This window comes from Bos indicus x Bos taurus, chromosome 17 (genome assembly GCF_003369695.1).
Source record: "Bos indicus x Bos taurus breed Angus x Brahman F1 hybrid chromosome 17, Bos_hybrid_MaternalHap_v2.0, whole genome shotgun sequence".
Classification (NCBI taxonomy): domain Eukaryota; kingdom Metazoa; phylum Chordata; class Mammalia; order Artiodactyla; family Bovidae; genus Bos; species Bos indicus x Bos taurus.
In genome coordinates, this window is record NC_040092.1 from 2,106,356 (window position 1) to 2,125,208 (window position 18,853).

General features: G+C 40.9%; 2 protein-coding genes across 5 annotated transcripts in view; one reads left to right on the forward strand and one right to left on the reverse strand.

Annotated features, from left to right (window-relative positions):
- Positions 1–18,853, reverse strand: part of LOC113907274 (immunoglobulin lambda-1 light chain-like) — a 320,444-nt gene that overhangs the window by 140,754 nt on the left and 160,837 nt on the right. The window lies entirely within an intron of this gene.
- Positions 5,818–17,131, forward strand: ZNF280B (zinc finger protein 280B). The gene is made up of 3 exons (XM_027566208.1): positions 5,818–5,954; positions 6,690–6,748; positions 12,494–17,131. Exon 3 carries the CDS (start codon positions 12,565–12,567, stop codon positions 14,200–14,202), a length of 1,638 nt encoding a protein of 545 aa, XP_027422009.1. The 5' UTR covers positions 5,818–5,954; positions 6,690–6,748; positions 12,494–12,564; the 3' UTR covers positions 14,203–17,131.

The following is an 18,853-nucleotide window of genomic DNA, read 5'->3' on the forward strand; positions in this document are numbered from 1 at the left end:
CTGACCTGCATACAGATTTCTCAAGAGGCAGGTCAGGAGGTCTGGTATTCCCATCTCTTTCAGAATTGTCCACAGTTTATTGTGAGCCACACAGTCAAAGGCTTAGGCATAGTCAATAAAGCAGAAATAGATGTTTTTCTGGAACTCTCTTGCTTTTTCCATGATCCAGCGGATGTTGGCAATTTGATCTCTGGTTCCTCTGCCTTTTCTAAAACCAGCTTGAACATCTGGAAGTTCACGGTTCACGTATTGCTGAAGCCTGGCTTGGAGAATTTTGAGCATTACTTTGCTAGCGTGTGAGATGAGTGCAATTGTGCAGTAGTTTGAGCATTCTTTGGCATTGCCTTTCTTTGGGACTGGAATGAAAACTGGCCTTTTCCAGTCCTGTGGCCATTGTTGAGTTTTCCAAATTTGCTGGCACATTGAGTGCAGCACTTTCACAGCATCATCTTTCAGGATTTGAAATAGGGCAACTGGAATTCCATCACCTCCACAAGCTTTGTTCGTAGTGATGCTTTCTAAGGCCCACTTGACTTCACATTCCAGGATGTCTGGCTCTAGGTGAGTGATCATATCATCGTTATTATCTGGGTCATGAAGATGGGTCTTTTCTGTACAGTTCTTCTGTGTATTCTTGCCACCTCTTCTTGATATCTTCTGCTTCTGTTAGGTCCATACCATTTCTGTCCTTTATCGAGCCCATCTTTGCATGAAATGTCCCCTTGGTATCTCTAATTTTCTTGAAGACATCTCTAGTCTTTCTCATTCTGTTGTTTTCCTCTGTTTCTTTGCATTGATCACTGAGGAAGGCTTTCTTATCTCTCCTTGCTATTCTTTGGAACTCTACATTTGGATGCTTATATCTTTCCTTTTCTCCTTTGCTTTTCACTTTTCTTCTGACAGCTATTTGTAAGGCGTCCCCAGACAGCCATTTTGCTTTTTTGCATTTCTTTTCCATGGGGATGGTCTTGATCCCTGTCTCCTGTACAATATCACGAACCTCCGCCCATAGTTCATCAGGCACTCTATCAGATCTAGTCCCTTAAATCTATTTCTCACTTCCACTGTATAATCATAAGGGATTTGATTTAGGTCATACCTGAATGGTTTAGTGGGTTTTCCTACTTTCTTCCATTTAAGTCTGAATTTGGCAATAAGGAGTTCATGATCTGAGCCACAGTCAGCTCCTGCTCTTGTTTTTGCTGATTGTATAGAGCTTCTCCATCTTTGGCTGCAAAGAATATAATCAATCTGATTTTGGTGTTGACCATCTGGTGATGTCCATGTGTAGAGTCTTCTCTTGTGTTGTTGGAAGAGGGTGTTTGCTATGACCAGTGCATTTTCTTGGCAAAACTCTCTTAGCCTTTGCCCTGGTTAATTCCATATTCCAAGGCCAAATTTGCCTGTTACCCCAGGTGTTTCTTGACTTCCTACTTTTGCATTTCAGTCTCCTAAGATATGCAGATGATACCACCCTAATGGCAGAAAATGAAGAGCCTCTTGATGAGGGCGAAAGAGGAGAGTGAAAAGGCTGGCTTAAAACTCAGCATTCAAAAAATGAAGATCACGACATCTGGTCCCATCACTTAATGGGAAACAAATGAGAAAAAATGAAAACAACAGCAGATTTTATTTTCCTGGGCTCCAAAATCACTGTGGACGGTGAATGTAGCCACAAAATTAAAAGAAGTGTGCTCCTTGGAAGAAAAGCTATGACAAACCTAGAGAGCATAAAAAAAAAGCTAAGGCATCACTCTGCTGACCAAAGTTCTTATAGTCAAAGCTATGGTGGCTCAGACAGTAAGGAATTCACTGCTATGTGGGAGACCTGGGTTCGATCATGGGAAGCACATCCCTGTAGTCCAGTGGTAAGACTTGTGCTCCCAAATTAGGGAGTCCTAGTTCATTCCTGGTTGGGGTATTAGATCCCACATACTGCAACTAAAAATACCACATGTGACAATTAAAAATCCTGCATCCCACATGCTACAATGAAGACTGAAGAGCCCTTATGCTGCAACTAAGACCAAGCACAGCCAAGTAAATGAATAAATATTTGAAAGAAAGAAAGAAAAAGATACGAGAATTCCCTGGTGGTTCAGCGGTTAGGACTTGATGCTTTCACTGCCAATGGCCAGGGTTCAACACCCTGGTTGTGGAACTAAGATCCCACAGGTTCCGTGGCATGGCCAAACAAAAACCCAGAAAGACAAATGAGGAGGAAAGAACTTCCAAAGTTTGAAAACGAAGCAATATAACTGCAAACCGGCTGAGGATAAAGTCAGGATTGCCCCGAACCCAAAGTGCAAAAGTGGCACCTCTGTGATTCACAAGCCTTTTTAATGCTGTGGTTTAGGCTCCTCCTACTCCTGCTTCTGAACCTAAATAACTTGTAGGTCTTAAGAGAAAGTGCTATGGAAAAAAGAAAATACTTGAACTGAATGATATTGAAAATAGCAAATTTTTTGAGACAGAGCTAAAACAGTTTCATGTTAAAGTGCATTACGTTTGAAAAGAAGAAAGGCTGGCAAAACAATGATCTAAGTCAGTGCTATTCATGGAAGTTTCTGCCACAATAGAAATGTTTAAAATCATTGTTACATGTATTCCCTAATAAGGACGACCAGCTTTTCACATATATAAATGCATATTTTTCTCTTCTGTGAGGTGACCTGTTTATATCCTTTATCTGTTTTTTTAGATGGAGTGTTCATCTTGTAGGAATTTTTTTTTTTGGCCTTGCTGTGAGGCTTAAGGGATCTTAGATCTTCAACCAGGGATGGAATCTCTGCCCCCCTGGAGTGGAAGCACAAAGCCCTAACTACCAGATCACTAGGGAAATCTCAATGAAAATGTTTTCTATCTCCTTGTCTAATATGCCACTTCAGAGATGTTAAAATGTAGCTAGTGTGACTGAGGTATTAAATCTTTGCATGTGCTCAGTCACTTCAGTCCTGTCCAACTCTTTGCGACCCCATGGACTGTAGCCTGCCAGGCTCCTCTGTCCATGGGATTCTCCAGACAACAATACTGGAGTGGGTTGCCATTTCCCTTTCCAGGGGATCTTCCCGACCCAGGGATTGAACCCATGTCTTTTATGTCTCCTGCATTGGCAGGCAGGTTCTTTACCACTAGCACCACCTTGGGAAACCTATTAAATCTTTAATTTAATTTAATTAATTTACAGTTAAAAGATATGGCTAGAAGAATCAGATCTTACTTATAAATGAGTTTCAATTAATTTGTATATTCAGTAATTTGTGTATCTCTTAGATATTTTCCTCAAGATGAGAGTCCATGCCCCTCCCTAAGTGTAGGCTGGGTTTAGTGACTTGTTTGCAAAGAACAGAATATGTCAGGGGGAAGGAGATAACTTTATAGCAGAGGAACTAGTGGTAAGTCGTATTGATAGTATGAATCCTTGATGGGAAGTGATGAGAAAGATATATTGCCTTGCAGGTATAGTTCTAAAAATATGTAAACCCCAGTGCAACCAGGAGAAACATACCAAACCCATATTGAGAGTCATTCTGCAAAATACCTGTTTCTGAAGGACTCATGAAAATTGTCAAAACTCATGAAAAGCAAGGAAAGTTTAAGAAACTGCTATAGATCAGAGTAAGCTAAGGAGGTATCTGTAGCTGTTCAGTATATATCCTCATGCAATTCGGTATCCTATATGGGAATATGAAACTGGAAAAGAACATTTGTGGAAAAACTGGTAAAATTTAAATAAAACCTGGAACTTAGTTAAAGGTACCCTACTGAAAGATGCTGGAATAATTGTAAGGCTTAAAGGAGGTCATTTCACATATATACATTTTAGACATTGCAAGTATTTTCTCTACATCACACCCACTTCATTTTGACTTCACTGGAATGGAAATCTAAGGTATGGTATACTTAACTGAATGGAAATCTTCAAATACAAAGGATCAATAATATTTAGACTGTGTGATCTGACCATAATGCAATAATGAGGAATTGACAAAAAAATCTTTTAAAATGCCATTCATTTGGAAAATATCAATAAATATATTAATACATAATATATATCTCCATGGAATTTTCAGGCAAGACTACTGGAGCAGATTGCCATTATTTTCTCCAGGGGATTTTCCTGACCTGGGATTGAACCTGGGCCTCTTGTGTCTCCTGCATTGGCTGGAAAGTTCTTTACCAGTTGAGCGACCAGGGAAGCCCATATAATATATAATCTTTGTCTTAAGAAGAGAATATTAGGATATACTTGGAAGTGAATGATAATGAAATACTATTCAGCAAAAATTGTGGGACACAGTTAAATTTGTAAGGGGAAACGATGGAAACAGTGACAGACTTTATTTTGTTGGGGTCCAAAATAATTGTGGATGGTGACTGCAGCCATGGAATTAAAAGATATTTGCCCCTTGGAAGAAAAGCTATGATAAACCTAGATAGCATATTAAAAAGCAAAGACATTACTTTGCTGACAAAGTCCATCTAGTCAAAGCTATGCCTTTTCCAGCAGTCATGTATGGATGTGACAGTTGGATCATAAAGAAGGCTGAGTGCCGAAGAATTGATGCTTTTGAACCGTGGTGTTGGAGAAGGCTCTTGAGAGTCCCTTGGACAGCAAGGAGATCAAACCAGTCAATCCTAAGGGAAATCAACTCTGAATATTCACTGGAATGACTGATACTGAGCTGAAGATCCAATACTTTGGCCACCTGATGTGAAAAGCCAACTCATTGTAAAAGACCTTGATGCTGGGAAAGACTGAGGGCAGGAGAAAAAGTGGGCAGCAAAGGATGAGATGGTTGGATAGTATCACCAATTCAATGGACATGAGTTTGAGCAAACTCCAGGAGATAGTGAAGGACAGGGAAGCCTGGTGTGCTGCATGCAGTCCATGGGGTTGCAAAGAGTCGTACATGACTGAGGATCTGAACAACAACAATGAATTAAGGTAAACGTACAGCATTACATATAAGAGAAAGGAGAGTTACAAACAACTATCTCAAAAAGTTGTAAAGATGAGCAACAGAACAAACTTATAGCGATAAGAAGGAATGAAACTGATAAAGAATGAAAATGAGTATAATAGAGAAGAAAATATTGTAACAAAACCAAAACTTTATTCCCCCATATGACTACCAGGAGACTTCCAGCAGAACAGGGCATTTAAAAAAGACTCTGTAAAGGGCCAAAAAAGAAATACTTTAGCCTTTGCGAATATGATCTGTGGCGATTAATCAAGTTTGCAGCCATAGACAATCACCAAAGGAATTGGCAAGTCCCTGTTCCAACTTTAAGGACTCTGAAAATTGAATTTCACACAATTTTCACGTCAGAAAATAATATTCTTTTCGGTTTTTCCTCAGCCATTAAAAAGTGTAAGGCTCTAAAATTGAAAAAAGAAGTAAAGCTCATTCTCAGCTCACTATAGGCTGTGCAAAAACAGGGGCAGGCTGCCCTGCATTGATCCAAATGGAATTCCAAGAGGAGGGGCTTCAAGACCCAGGTGTACGGTCAAGTTCCTTAAGCAAGGGGCAGGTCACCCCTGAGGGCTGTGAATGCTGGACACCATCACTGGACTCCCCTGGTAGACTCGGATGCCGCTCTCAGCCCTGTGCCCTGGCGACTGTGCAATCTGTTTTTTATTTTCTTCGGTGAGCTGCGCAATCTTGACAAACCCAAGACTCTTGGGATTCAGGTTCAGCCTGACCGCGCCCCCAGCGGTTGCCGCCAGAGGTGCCACAGCGCGCGCATGCGCCCAACTCGGTCTCGCGGCCAATCAGATTGCAGGCGCCGACACCTGGCAGCCAATCATCGGTGGCAGCGGGCGCGCCTGTAGGGGCAGCTGCGGCGGCGCCCCAGGCCTGAGGAGGCGTCGTCCCCACGGGCTTAACCCGGGGACCGCCTAGGGCCCGGTGAGCTGCCGGCAGTTCTGGCACCGCCGCCAACGGGGACCGGTAAGGACTGGGGCGTGGTGCGGCCGAAGCAGAGTCTGAGGGCCGAGGGGAGGGTTTCTCGGGTCCCCACGCGCGCGGGGCCTTGCTCGGCGGGGCGGCCTGTGAGGGCCCGCGGGCCCTCAGGAGGGAGCGTGCGGCCGGGCCCACAGTCCGCGAGGCCCCTTTCGCCCTCTCCCCTCTCTAGTCTGGGCGGGCGCTGCTCTCCGGCAGCCTTCCTTCCCCGGGGGTGGGACGAGCCAGCTCGGGGAAGGGCCTGTCAGGCCCCCGGCCCCCGCCCGGGTCTCCTGTGGAACCTAATATATTTAAACACACACACACAAATCTTCACGGCGGGTTTGTGACTCGGGCCCGACCCGGTTCTGGACCCAGGCACAGTCAGGCGGGCGCAGCAATTAAAAAAAAAAAAAAAAAATTGATCTAGTGGCCTCCTCACTGCCGCGGCGCCTTGGTCGTTTTCCTGTTTCCTCTGCCTCTCCTCGGACTCCAGGGCTGCCCCTGTCCCTGGGGGCCCGAGATTCAGGCCTTTGGTTCGGGAAGTTGGCAGGTATTTGTTTGTTACTGAGAGAAGGGAGGTGGGAGGAAGAAGCTCAGGGAAGAGGAGTTCAATCACTTGCGCTGGTTGAGTGTGAGACGCCTGGTCAGCATCCCTAGGGTAGGACCAGGTAGGGCCTGGGGGATAGAACATTCCTGGAACACGTGACTCACCCTGACCTTTCCCTCTGCCCCCCCCCCCAGGATGTGACCTTCTCCTGCCTGGGAAGTCTGAAGCGCTCGATTTTCAGTGTGCCCCTGAGGTAAGGTGACGGACATCTTTACAATAAGGAACAAAGTTGCGTCTTTCTTGCCTTCCGTTTTTCTCCTTTCATTCATGGGCTGACACGTTGCTGTTGAGAGAGAGTTCTCCTGATTGGGGATTAGCTGACCCTGATTGTGGGTGGTGACTTCAGGGCAATCATGGTTTCAGGTCACTCTGAAGCTCTCTGAGTTGCAGCCTTAAAAACAGGCAGGGAGGCTGGTGGCTTGCTTTCTCCTGCGGTCTTGAAAGAAAAAACGTAAGAGCACCATGGGTTTTAAGCTGTGTAGAGCTGACTCCTACCACTTGGTGAGGCTAAAATGAGGCAGTGCACATATCCTAAGGTTTTAGCTACCAAATCAAAGTAATGAAGGTGTGGGAGTTCCCTGGTGGCCTGGTGGTTAGGATTGTGGGCTTTCACTGCAGTGGTCTGGGTTCAAACTCTGGTCAGGGAACTGGGATCCCACAAGCCGAGCAGCATGGCCAAATGAATAAATGAATAAAGTGGTTCATTCAGAGAAAATATGTTGTGATTTAACATGTTTACATGGGATTACTTGCTCATTTCTGTACCCTTAAGGGCTTTATTTCATTAAATAATTGAACTCCACAGGATGGGGGCAAGGGACCATCTCAGTTCATTTCATGCCAGTAAACAAGATCATAGGTAGCTCTATGCCCAGCAACTTGTGCCTACAGCTCTGTTGTATAGTTATCTATTGCTGGTACAGCTTTGACCTTCACAGCACATCAATGTTGCCATGTTTTGTTTTGGTCACACGATGTGGCTTCATAGGATATTAGTTCCCCAACCAGGGATCGCACACAGGATCTTGGCAGTGAGAGGGCTGAGTCCTAACCACTGGACTGCCAGGCAACTCCTGTTTTTAGGTGTTTTGGTTTGTTTTGTGTTTTTTAATTTTTGCCATATTTATAGGAGAACTGTTCTGTGTGTAAGTATGATGTGAATGATATTATAACTCGAAGTGTTTGTGTTGTACATATTATCTCAAAATTGAATAGTTTGAAAGAACTTAACATTTGTTATCTCTTGGTCTAGAATCCAGTTGGGTAGTTTAGCCTCAGGGTCTCTCCTGAGGTTGTAGTCAAGCTTTTATCTGGTTTGGCAACCTCTGAAGACTTGGCTTGTTGAATCTAAGCTCTCTCACTTGGCTGTACTCATGAGGCCTCAGTTCCTCCCTCTGTGGGCCTCTCCAAGGGGCTGCTCGTGTGGAGGCTGCTGTCTTTTCCCAGAATGAGTGATTCAGCAAAGAACTTGCACCCAAGATGAAGTGCAGAGTCTGTTTCAGAAGTTACACATCTTCACTTCTGTATTTGCTTAGTCTCACAGGTCCACCCTGTGATAGTTTGAGAGAGAACTACACAGGGGTGGGAATATCAGGAGGTGTGATTCACTTGGGGTCATCTTGAAGGCTGGCTACCATACCCAATAATCCAACATGCCAACCTTTCTTCATATGATCTCAGTACTGTTACTGTGAGCAAATTATTTGGCTTGTGTACACTTCTTGTGTGCTAGATCTACTTAATTCTTGTTTATTCAGTGATATTCTAGCAAGTCTCTTCTTTGTCCTGGATTAAGTTTTCTGTTTCTCTGGATGGTTCCCATCAGCAAACAGACTGACTATAATGTCACCTCTCGTTAAAAATCCGTCTTTTGGTGACACATCCTGCTTCTGCTTATTTTATTGCATATTTGCTTTTTATAGACTTCTACAGAATTGTTTGTAGAATTTTATGTCTCCAATTCTCTCATTTTCCTTTAAGTCCACTCTTGTCAAGGTCATCAGTGAATTCCAAATGTTTAACTCAGTGGTGAATTTTTAGTTTTTATTTTATTTAATTTATTGGCAGCCTTTATCAGAGTAGTTCATTTCCTCCTCTCCGAAAAAAATTTTTCATTTGGATTACAGAATGCTTCTCTTCCCTGCTTCTCTTCTACCTACAGTTCTCCCGCATACAATGTGTGACCTTTGTGTCTGGCTTTATTCAGATATCATATTTTCTTTTAAAATATTTATTTATTTAGCTATGTGGCATGTGGGATCTTAGTTCCCAGCCCAGGGATGGAACCTGTGCAGAGTCTTAAACACTGGATCTCCAGGGAAGTCCCATAGTTCATGTATTTTCAAGATTCATCCATTTCATGGATGTATAGCAGTGCATGTTTTTTTATGGCTGAATATGGTATATGAATATGGTATATGGCTTACATGTAGTCCATTGTGAGCATATACCAGTTTATTTATCCATTCATCAATTAATGGATAATATTTGGATGGTGTACTCTTTGTGGCTATTGTGAGTAATGTTGCGGTGAACATTGTTTTTTGTATGGACTTAACATTTTCAGTTTTTATGGATATATACAAAAGAGTGAAATTGCTGGATCATATGGCTACTCTACTTCCCTGGTGGCTCAGACGGTAAAGTGTCTGTCTACAACACGAGAGACCCGGGTTCAATCCCTGGGTTGGAAAGATCCCTTGGAGAAGGAAATGGCAATCCACTCCAGTACTATTGTCTGGAAAATCCCGTGGACAGAGGAGCCTGGTAGGCTACAGTCCATGGGGTCGCAAAGAGTCGAACACGACTGGGCGACTTCACGTTCATGTTTATGGCTACTCTATATTTAATTTTAGAGGTACTGACAAACCACTTTTCCAAAGTGGTTGTTCCATTTTACAGCAATTACATCAACAATATATGAAGATTCCTTTTCTCCACATCCTCTGCAGCACTTGTTATTATTCCTCTTTTTGATACTGAGACTGATTTACATTTTCCTAATGATGGGCAGGAGGAGAAGGGGATGACAGGATGAGATGGCTGAATGGCATCACTGACTCTATGGACACGAGTCTGGGTGAACTCTGGGAGTTGATGATGGACAGGGAGGCCTGGCGTGCTGCGATTCATGGGGTCGCAAAGAGTCGGACACAACTGAGCAATTGAACTGAACTGACTGAATGATGTTAAGCAGTATTTTTTGTGATAGTTGGCCATTTGTATATCATCTTTGGTGAAATGTCTGTTCAAATTCTTTTCCTGGTTTTTAAATTTTTTTTTTCTTTTATTGTTGTAAAAAAACATGTAACTTAAATTTTACCATTTTAACCATTTTTACATGCTAAATATTTCACACGCTTTCATTAGCCTTTTTGAAGAAGGAAATGGCAACCCACTCCAATGCCTGGAGAATCCCATGGACAAAGGAGCCTAGTGGGCTACACTCCATGGGGACGCAAAGAGGTGGACACGACTGAGCAACTAACACACACACACATACATAGTCACAGTGTTATTTTGTTGCTGTTGTCATTGTTCTAGCTGTGCTATGCAGCCTGCATGATAGTTCCCTGGTTGAGGATCATACCCAGGCCCCTGATAGGAAATCGTGCAGTCCTAACCTCTGAACTACCAGGGAATTCCTTATCACACTGTTATGAAACAGATCTCTACACCTTTTCATCTTACAAAATTGAAACTCTATACCCATCACCTGTCCCGTTAAACAACAACTCCTCTTTTCTTCCCTGTTTCCCTAGACCCTGGAATCCATCGTTCTCCTTTGTTTCCTTTCTATTGCTTGACTGTGTTAGATATTTCATATAAGTGGAAACATACAGTATTTGTCTTTTTATGACTGGCTTATTTCATTTAGCTTGATGTCTTAAAGGATCATGCATGTTGTAGCATGTGGCAGAATTTCTTTTATATGGCCAAATAATGTTTCATTGTATGTATATATCATATTTGATGGACATTTAGATGCTTCCACCTCTTAGTTGTTGTGATTAGTGCTGCTGTGAGCATGGCTGTGCAAATATCTCAAGACCCCATGTTAACTTCTTTTGAATTTATGTCCAGAAGTGGAATTGCTGAATCATGTGGTAGTTCTGTTTTTAATTTTTCGAGGAGCCTTTATACTGTTTGCTGTAGCAGTTAGGATCCAGTTTCTGTACGTGCTTGCCAAGAGTTGTCCTTTCCTTTCCTTCCCTTTACCTTTCCTTTCCTTCATGTGTATACACACACACACATGCACGCACAATTTTTTTTATATCCTTTTCCATTATTCTTTATCACAAGATATGAATATAGCTCCTTGTGCTATCGGAGAATGCAATGGCACCCCACTCCAGTACTCTTGGCTGGAAAATCCCATGGATAGGGGAGCCTGGTAGGCTTCAGTCCATGGGGTCGCTAAGAGTCAGACACGACTGAGCGACTTCACTTTCACTTTTCGCTTTCATGCACTGGAGAATAAAATGGCAACCCACTCCAGTGTTCTTGCCTGGAGAATCCCAGGGACGGGGGAGCCTGGTGGGCTGCTGTCTATGGGGTCGCGAAGAGTCGGACATGACTGAAGTGACTTAGCAGCAGAGGGAAAGCTTTCAGTTTTTTGTTATTAAGTATGATGTTAGCTGTGGGTCTTTTACAGGTACCCTTTGATTGAGAAAGTTCTCTTCTATTCTTAGTTATTAAGTGTTTTTTTTAACCCCTATTATGAAAAGGTGCTAGATTCAGGGAAATTCTTTTTCTTCAGGCAGATGTGTTTTTTGTCCTTATTCTATTAAAATGGCATAATGTTGATTGACTTTCATATAATGAACCAACTTTGCATACCTCCATAAATCCCACGTGATCATAGTATATAATCTTTTTTATATATTGTTAGATTTTGTTTGCCAGTATTTTGTTGAGGACTCTTGCCTTTATCGGAGAAGGCAATGGCATCCCACTCCAGTACTATTGCCTGGAAAATCCCATGGACAGAGGAGCCGGTGGGCTGCAGTTCATGGGGTCTCGAAGAGTCGGACACGACTGAGTGACTTCCCTTTCACTTTTCACTTTCATGCATTGGAGAAGGAAATGGCAACTCACTCCAGTGTTCTTGCCTGGAGAATCCCAGGGACGGCGGGGGGAGGGGAGGGGGGCCTGGTTGGCTGCCGTCTATGGGGTCACACAGAGTTGGACACGTCTGAAGTGACTTAGCAGCAGCAGCTTGCCTCTATATTCATAAGGGATATCGGTTGTGTGTGTGTGTGTGATGTCTCTGTCTGATATTGGTATTAGAGAAATACTGGCATCACTGCCTGCTATGTGGGGAAGAAACATGTGGAGTGAAGGATGAAGCATTGTTGGATTTAAGTTTAGTCAGGATTAGAGGGAGAAATTTAGGATATATCAGTGTGGAATTGGGGTGAGATTATCAAGAGAATTCATTCTCAATTTGCTAGGCCTGTGTTAACTGCTTGACATTGAATTATGCTGTTTGTTGACTATGTATAGATACTTTATACTTTGAATTTGCTACCTATTTTCTGTATTAACATTTATGAAATTAGTCTGTGTGAATCAGTTGTAATGTGCATTTAAGATATGTTTTCTTCCAATTTTACTACAAAACAAGATGCCATTGAATAGCTGATTCTTTTAAATACTCATCCTTTACATGTGATTTCACCTAATGATCAGTGTTGTTGGGTTTTTTTTTCCCTTTCTTTTTTTAAATAGAAGAGATTAAAATCAACATGGGACAAAGCTATGATTCTCGAGTCATGAAGACTTGTAGTCATAGGTTTTTCAGCTGTCATTTAGTCTCTTTGACACTCAGTGTCTTTATCTGTAAGATAAGGGTGTTTATAACTACCCTAGAGTTTTGGAGATAATTAAATAGCGCATTTTTCTGTACTTAACTAATATGTAGTATGTTTTTACTTAGGTGGCAGTTTATATAAAGGAAGCACTGGGACTTGTGGCCACATCCTTCAAAAATAAAAAAGTATTTAAAATATGGAACCACCATGTATGTTATGTGAAGAAGACCAAGAGCCAGAACCACAGAAAAGCGTAGGAGAAACCAAACAAGTAGATGATGAAGATGCTGAACTGATCTTTGTTGGAGTGGAACATGTAAATGAAGATGCTGATCTGATCTTTGTTGGAATGACCTCAAATTCAAAACCAGTCGTTTCAAACATATTGAACAGAGTTACCCCAGGTTCATGTTCAAGGAGAAAAAGGTATGGTCACTTCAGGAAAGATAATGCTCACAAATTACAGCCTGTTAGTCATGTGACTCGTACATCCGAAGCAAAGATTGTCTTGCCAGTTTCTGACTCTGAATCAAGATCAACAGATAGTCCTATTATTATTGAGCCTTTGTCTAAACCTGATTATAAAAATATTTCACCACAAATAGTGCCTAATAGCTTTTCAGAGTTATGTTCTCCTTTGATTACCTTCACAAGTTCATTGCAGCATCCAGTAGAAACAACAGTTTCTGCAGGAGATATGAATAAAAGTCCTCGTGTATCAAAGCGACTTTCCACTTCTGAAACAAATAGCACAAATCCCAAAAGGCCTAAACTCAGTGATGGAATTATAGGGGAACATTCTTTAGCTTTGTCCCCTTCAGGTATTTTTCAGCAAAATTTTTTGACTACTCAGCAAAGCAAACCAGACAGTGTTCATACCTCATTAAGCCATGTTCAGAATGGAGAACCTTGTCCAACAGCTTTTGCAAAGGACAATGTTCATTGCAAGCCTGTAAGTCCTTTAGGGGAAAATGGACTGACAAAAAGTGACTTTCCAAGTTTAGCAAGTCAAAAAAAGATTGTTGATCCCACAGAAGGCAATCTGATAGTGTTACTTCGTGACTTCTACTATGGACAGCATATAGGAGATGGGCAGCCAGAACCGAAGACTCACACAGCCTTTAAATGCCTCAGCTGCTTGAAAGTTCTAAAAAATCTCAAGTTTATGAATCACATGAAGCACCATTTGGAACTTGAGAGGCAGAGAGGTGACAGCTGGAAAAACCACACCACCTGCCAGCACTGCCACCGCCAGTTTCCCACCCCATTCCAGCTGCAGTGTCACATTGAAAGTGTCCACACTTCCCAGGAGCCCTCCACAGTCTGTAAAATCTGTGAATTGTCCTTTGAGACAGATCAGGTTCTCTTACAGCACATGAAAGACAATCATAAGCCTGGTGAAATGCCCTATGTATGCCAGGTTTGCAGTTACAGATCATCAGTCTTTGCAGATGTGGATGCACATTTCAGAGCATACCATGGTAACACTAAGAATTTACTTTGCCCCTTTTGTCTCAAAATTTTTAAAACTGCAACACCATACATGTGTCATTATAGAGGGCACTGGGAAAAGAGTTTTCACCAGTGTTCCAAATGTCGGCTACAGTTTTTAACTTTCAAAGAGAAAATGGAGCACAAGACCCAGTGTCATCAAATGTTTAAGAAGCCTAAGCAGCTAGAAGGATTACCTCCTGAAACAAAAGTTGTTATTCAGGTATCACTGGAACCTCTTCAACCAGGATTGGTGGAAGTAGCATCCATTACTGTGAACATATCTGATTCTGAACCATCACCCCCCAAATCTAAAAGTAGGAGTTCAAAAAAACCCTGTTAATTCTACTTTCAGTAAGTCTGAAGCAAGTATTTCAGTCAAAGTTAAAAACCCCATTAAAAATAATAAATGCAAATTATAGCATTATTCAATAGTATCAAATATAGTGAAACCAATGGGTAATTTGTGTGTGTGTTTTTTTTTTAATTCATGAAGTACAATTTTGTTTGATCTGAATGTTGAGATGTTTTTTAAAAATGATATTACCTGTTTTTCATATAATTGTCTTAACACGTAAAAAGTATGTGTGTGTGCGTGTGTGTACATGTGTGAGAGAGAGAATGAGAGAGGAAAAGTAACAACCTATTTATTTTGGTATTTCATGTTATTTGTAAGTTCCAAAGCTCTACTATATATATAATCTGTAGAGTGTTTAGCAACGTAATTTTCAACTGTTTTCATGCCTTGAAGATCTCAGTATTAACTATATAGCCAGATTGGAATGGCTTTGTTATGGTATGGTCCCATGTGCTGCTGAACTCTCCGAAGTGCCTCTGTTGTGCTGATCTAAGATAACCTGGCTCCAAAAGCCTGGTGTGGAGAAGTTGATGGAGAAGCTGTGATGTGAGTTTGGACCAGACACAGGGTAGTCAGCGGAGAGCTGTGGCTTCTTGTCCCAGTTGAGTAAGAGGCACACATTCACTCCAGGCATGGAGCCAAGGCTGAAGGAACACTGTCTCAGAGTGTCTTTACCTAGCCCAGGGACAGCTAAGGAAGCCAACCATTAAAATGCCTGTGTTTGGTTAGGGGCCCCTGTAAGCATCAAGCAGGCCCCTGTGTATCATTGACTGCAGTTGGAGAAGCAGAGATAGTTAATAGAATGAAGCCTGGTGCTTGTGGACCTCCTGTTGAGTGATCAAAAGGGGAATTTGATTCATTCCATCCCCTTTCCCATTTGGCTGGCCTTTAGTCAGAGTGAGGTAGCCATATCTGTCTCAGTCACAGTAGTAAAGCAAGTTAAGATTCCCAAGGAAAAAAGCCTTGACATCCAGTTTGATCTGTACTGGACCCATAGTTTTAACTGAAAAGGATCAAACACAGGGAATCTGTTCAGTTTATGAATTGGGCTAAATTTTGTTCTCTTACCCTTAAGCTACGATGGAGTTGTCCGAGAATAGTAAATGTAGTGGATAAAAAGGGTCCAGGGTGATTAAACCCTTTATAGAACTTTTCCTTACTTTTTCCAGTTACATGTGTCTTACCCTAGTTGAACATGTGAAGTTTTCAGTTTTGTATCTTATCTTGCCTTGGACATGAATGTATTACAGTTAACAGTTAATTCTTTGTGTGTGTGATTTCCTATGTTATCAAACTAATACTGAGTTTCGGTCTTACTTGACACAGTCTGATGTGCAGGAATTGTCTCGTTTATTTCAGTAATTATCAGGTCATAGGGTTATTATCCTTCCTCTAATCTATCCAACTATCTAATCTGTGATTATAGTTGTGGAGACCTTTTTTCTTGCAGTCTCCAAGGGCTCTTTAACAGACCTGCGGGGTACCCTCCAAGTATTGGTTCCTGAACACCAGCACACTTGGCTGCCTCTGTGGGTTCCTGGAGTTGAGTCTCCTTAGGCATGTTTTAATGCCATCCCTTCTCCACTTCTGGCACAGATACCTAGCAATCTCTGTGCACCATTCAAGGAACCTGGGATCCTGGCTATAGACCTATGCCAGGAGAAATCTCTCCTTTTCCTCTTCCTTTCTCATCCTCTTTATCTCTCCCCACTTTTTTTTTTCCCCCTCCTCAATTTATTTAAATTCTCTAAGCTTTCACAAAATGCTGGAAAGTGATAATCACCAAGGGGTTAGTGTCCCTCTCAGAGCTGGAGAGGAAGGATACAAATGACCAAGCTGTAGTGAGCATATTGTCTGCATTTTAGGTAATTTAGAGTATAAATTCTATTGTACTTATTTACTCAGTGCTTGATTGATTTGCACTTTGAATATTTTACTAGGCCTTTCCAGTTAGTTTGCTTGGGCCAAAGCACTTTGCTAAGTGTCAGCTTAAACCACTTTCTTTAGGTGTAGAAAGAGTGTGTGTGTGTGTGTTCTGGTCTCAGGTGAAAACGTCTGTGTATAAATAAATGTGCAGACTGTTGCATACTTATCTCCTTTATTCTATTTCTATAGTAAAAATGTGAAATGTTTTAGTTAGGTGTTTTTACTGTTGCTTAGTATTATCGACACTGTTACTGTTGTTTGCTCTGAATATGCTCCTAAGGAGTACGAGTTGTATTTATTGCCAACTAAAAAGGTTCCAGTGATATGGTCCCTGACTACCTCCTCTCTCCGTTCTCTGTCGTTCTACTCCACTATTTTCCCCACTGGTGCACTGTTGACAACACTGGCCTTGCTTTTCCTCAAGCAAATTCCATTTCTTCCCCATCCAAAGACTTTGCAACTGCTGTTCTGGAAATGCTCTTCCCCTAGGCCTGCATGGCTTGCTACCTCCCTTGTTTGATCTTCACCAATGTTGTTAAAATCACACAATGAAATCTCCAACCCCCTCCCTTTCCTCCTCCTCCTTAAAGGCACTTTATGTCTCTACCCTCTTCTTCCCTCTCCAGCCTAAATTTCCTAGATTTTCACACACAAAAAACAGAAGAGATAATAACATCAGGGCTTTGCATCTTAGAATTAACTTGAGTCAGTTTCTGTGCCTGCAAATAAAAGATAGTTAATAGTGAGTTGAGTTCTTTGAGGAGCTTTCTCTGTTTTTCTATTGATACCTCTATATTTTTTTAAGGCAATGTCACTTTGTTTTGTTTACAAATATATTGAATATCTGTCAAGATTACTATTTTGTTATTGCCCTTTGTGAATTTCCTTGTCTATTTTGCTTGTTCTTTCAGATAAAATTTATTATTTTATTAATGTTGCCAAAAAATTGTAAGTAAAATTAGTATTTATAGAAATAAAATGTTTTTTAAAAATTATTTCTGCTGTCTGTCTTTTTACAAATAACATGGCATATTTTTAGATTTTTAAAATAATCTTATGTTGGCCAGGACTTCTAAACAGATGTGTTAATGGGTTTTCTTGTTTTTAGTACCATCAAAGGCAATGAGTATATGGCTTAATAAATTTCTGTTTCTGTTTTTAGAATTTAAAGAGAATTGTTTTATTGGACAGTTTACAACATCTGTTGAGACATTACTTTTCTTTCTTTGTCCTTTCCTTTCTTCCCCTATCTTTCTTCCTCTTTCTTTCCTTCCTTCCTCCCTTTCTTTCCCCAGGTTTTTGCTTGACTGGACCTTTCCTGAAACAAAAGTAATTCCACTCAGGGTTGAATATTATCCTCTCAGAATCTCATTCCATTTCTCATTTCTAGTATTGGAGTTAACTTCCTCTTCCCCTTATTAGATTTGCCACAGTTGTATCAATGTTTCTGATTTTCTTTTTCCAAGAAGCAGCTCTTGTTTTATTATCCCAACAAGTTTTATTTTTGTTGTTTTCTATTTTTGTTTCAATTCATATATACCTTCTACTTTCTTTAGGATTTTTTTAATAACCTTGTATTTTAAAAGCTTTCTTTACAGGTTTTTATGGAAATATATTTGATTTACAGCGTTGTGTTTCAGATGTATATCAGTGATTTAGTTATGCAGATACATATCTATTCTTTTTTAGGTTCTTTTCCATTATAGGTTATTACATGATACTGAGTATTTCTTTTTTTTTTTATAAAGGGTTTAGGACTTGACCTACCTTTATTTAAACAGCAGTTTTGTCCGAATCCCAAATATTTTTATGTATACATTTTTTTAATTAAAATTTCATTCACTATGATTTTTGGCCAGTTAATTCCAAAGATTTCACTGTTTGCAGGCTGAATGTTTTAATTTATAGTTTACTGAGAATTCAATTTTCCTTGGAGCTCTAAGGGTATGTGTGTATATACACTGACATGTCTATATACACAACCTTTTCAGATTACTACATGGGTTTTTTTTTTTAAGATACATAAATATATTTTAAAAGATATTTTCTGTTTGTATGGTAAAAACGTGAAATGTTTTAATTCTAGAAATCTGTTCCCCAAAATTAATATAGTATAAAAAGTAAAGGTATAAAAATATTCCTTTGAGAGTAATTCCTAGTAACAGAACTTGGAAATGTTAAAAAATTATTCATAGCACTATTAAAGGTGGTAAGAAAAACTTTATTCAAGGTAAGAGTACTACAGTGGGGTCTTATAATCGGGGAGAGAGGTTGAGCTTAAGTCTTACTCCAGCAGGGACACAGCTGGGACTTACAGCTAAGGAACAGGGTGGGTCCATGAGGTTGCAGAGAGAGACTGGGAGACGGAGGCAACAGGGTGGGTGTCAGTGGGTGGAAACTTACTCAGAGGACCATAAGGGTGAGGGTGGGTTCTGGCTCAACTGAGGATCCTTGCAAGGCTGATAAGATACTGAGGTGAGTGATAAGGAATTTGAGCTGATACTGAGGGTGGTCAGATCAAGGGTGGGGTATTTGACTTAGCAGATTCTGGCTAAAATTGGACTAAATGGACAGGTACCCCTGGATAAAGACATCGCCCAAAGTTGGCAGTGCATTAATGAACTACTGCTGCATAACAAATTACCCCAAACTAACAGCTTAAAACAATATTATCTCATATGCTGCTGAAAGTTGGGAATCCAGGTATAAT

Coding starts and splice junctions, on each gene's coding strand:
- ZNF280B (XM_027566208.1), top strand. CDS start 12,565: ATGGAACCACCATGTATGTTATGTGAAGAAGACCAAGAGCCAGAACCA.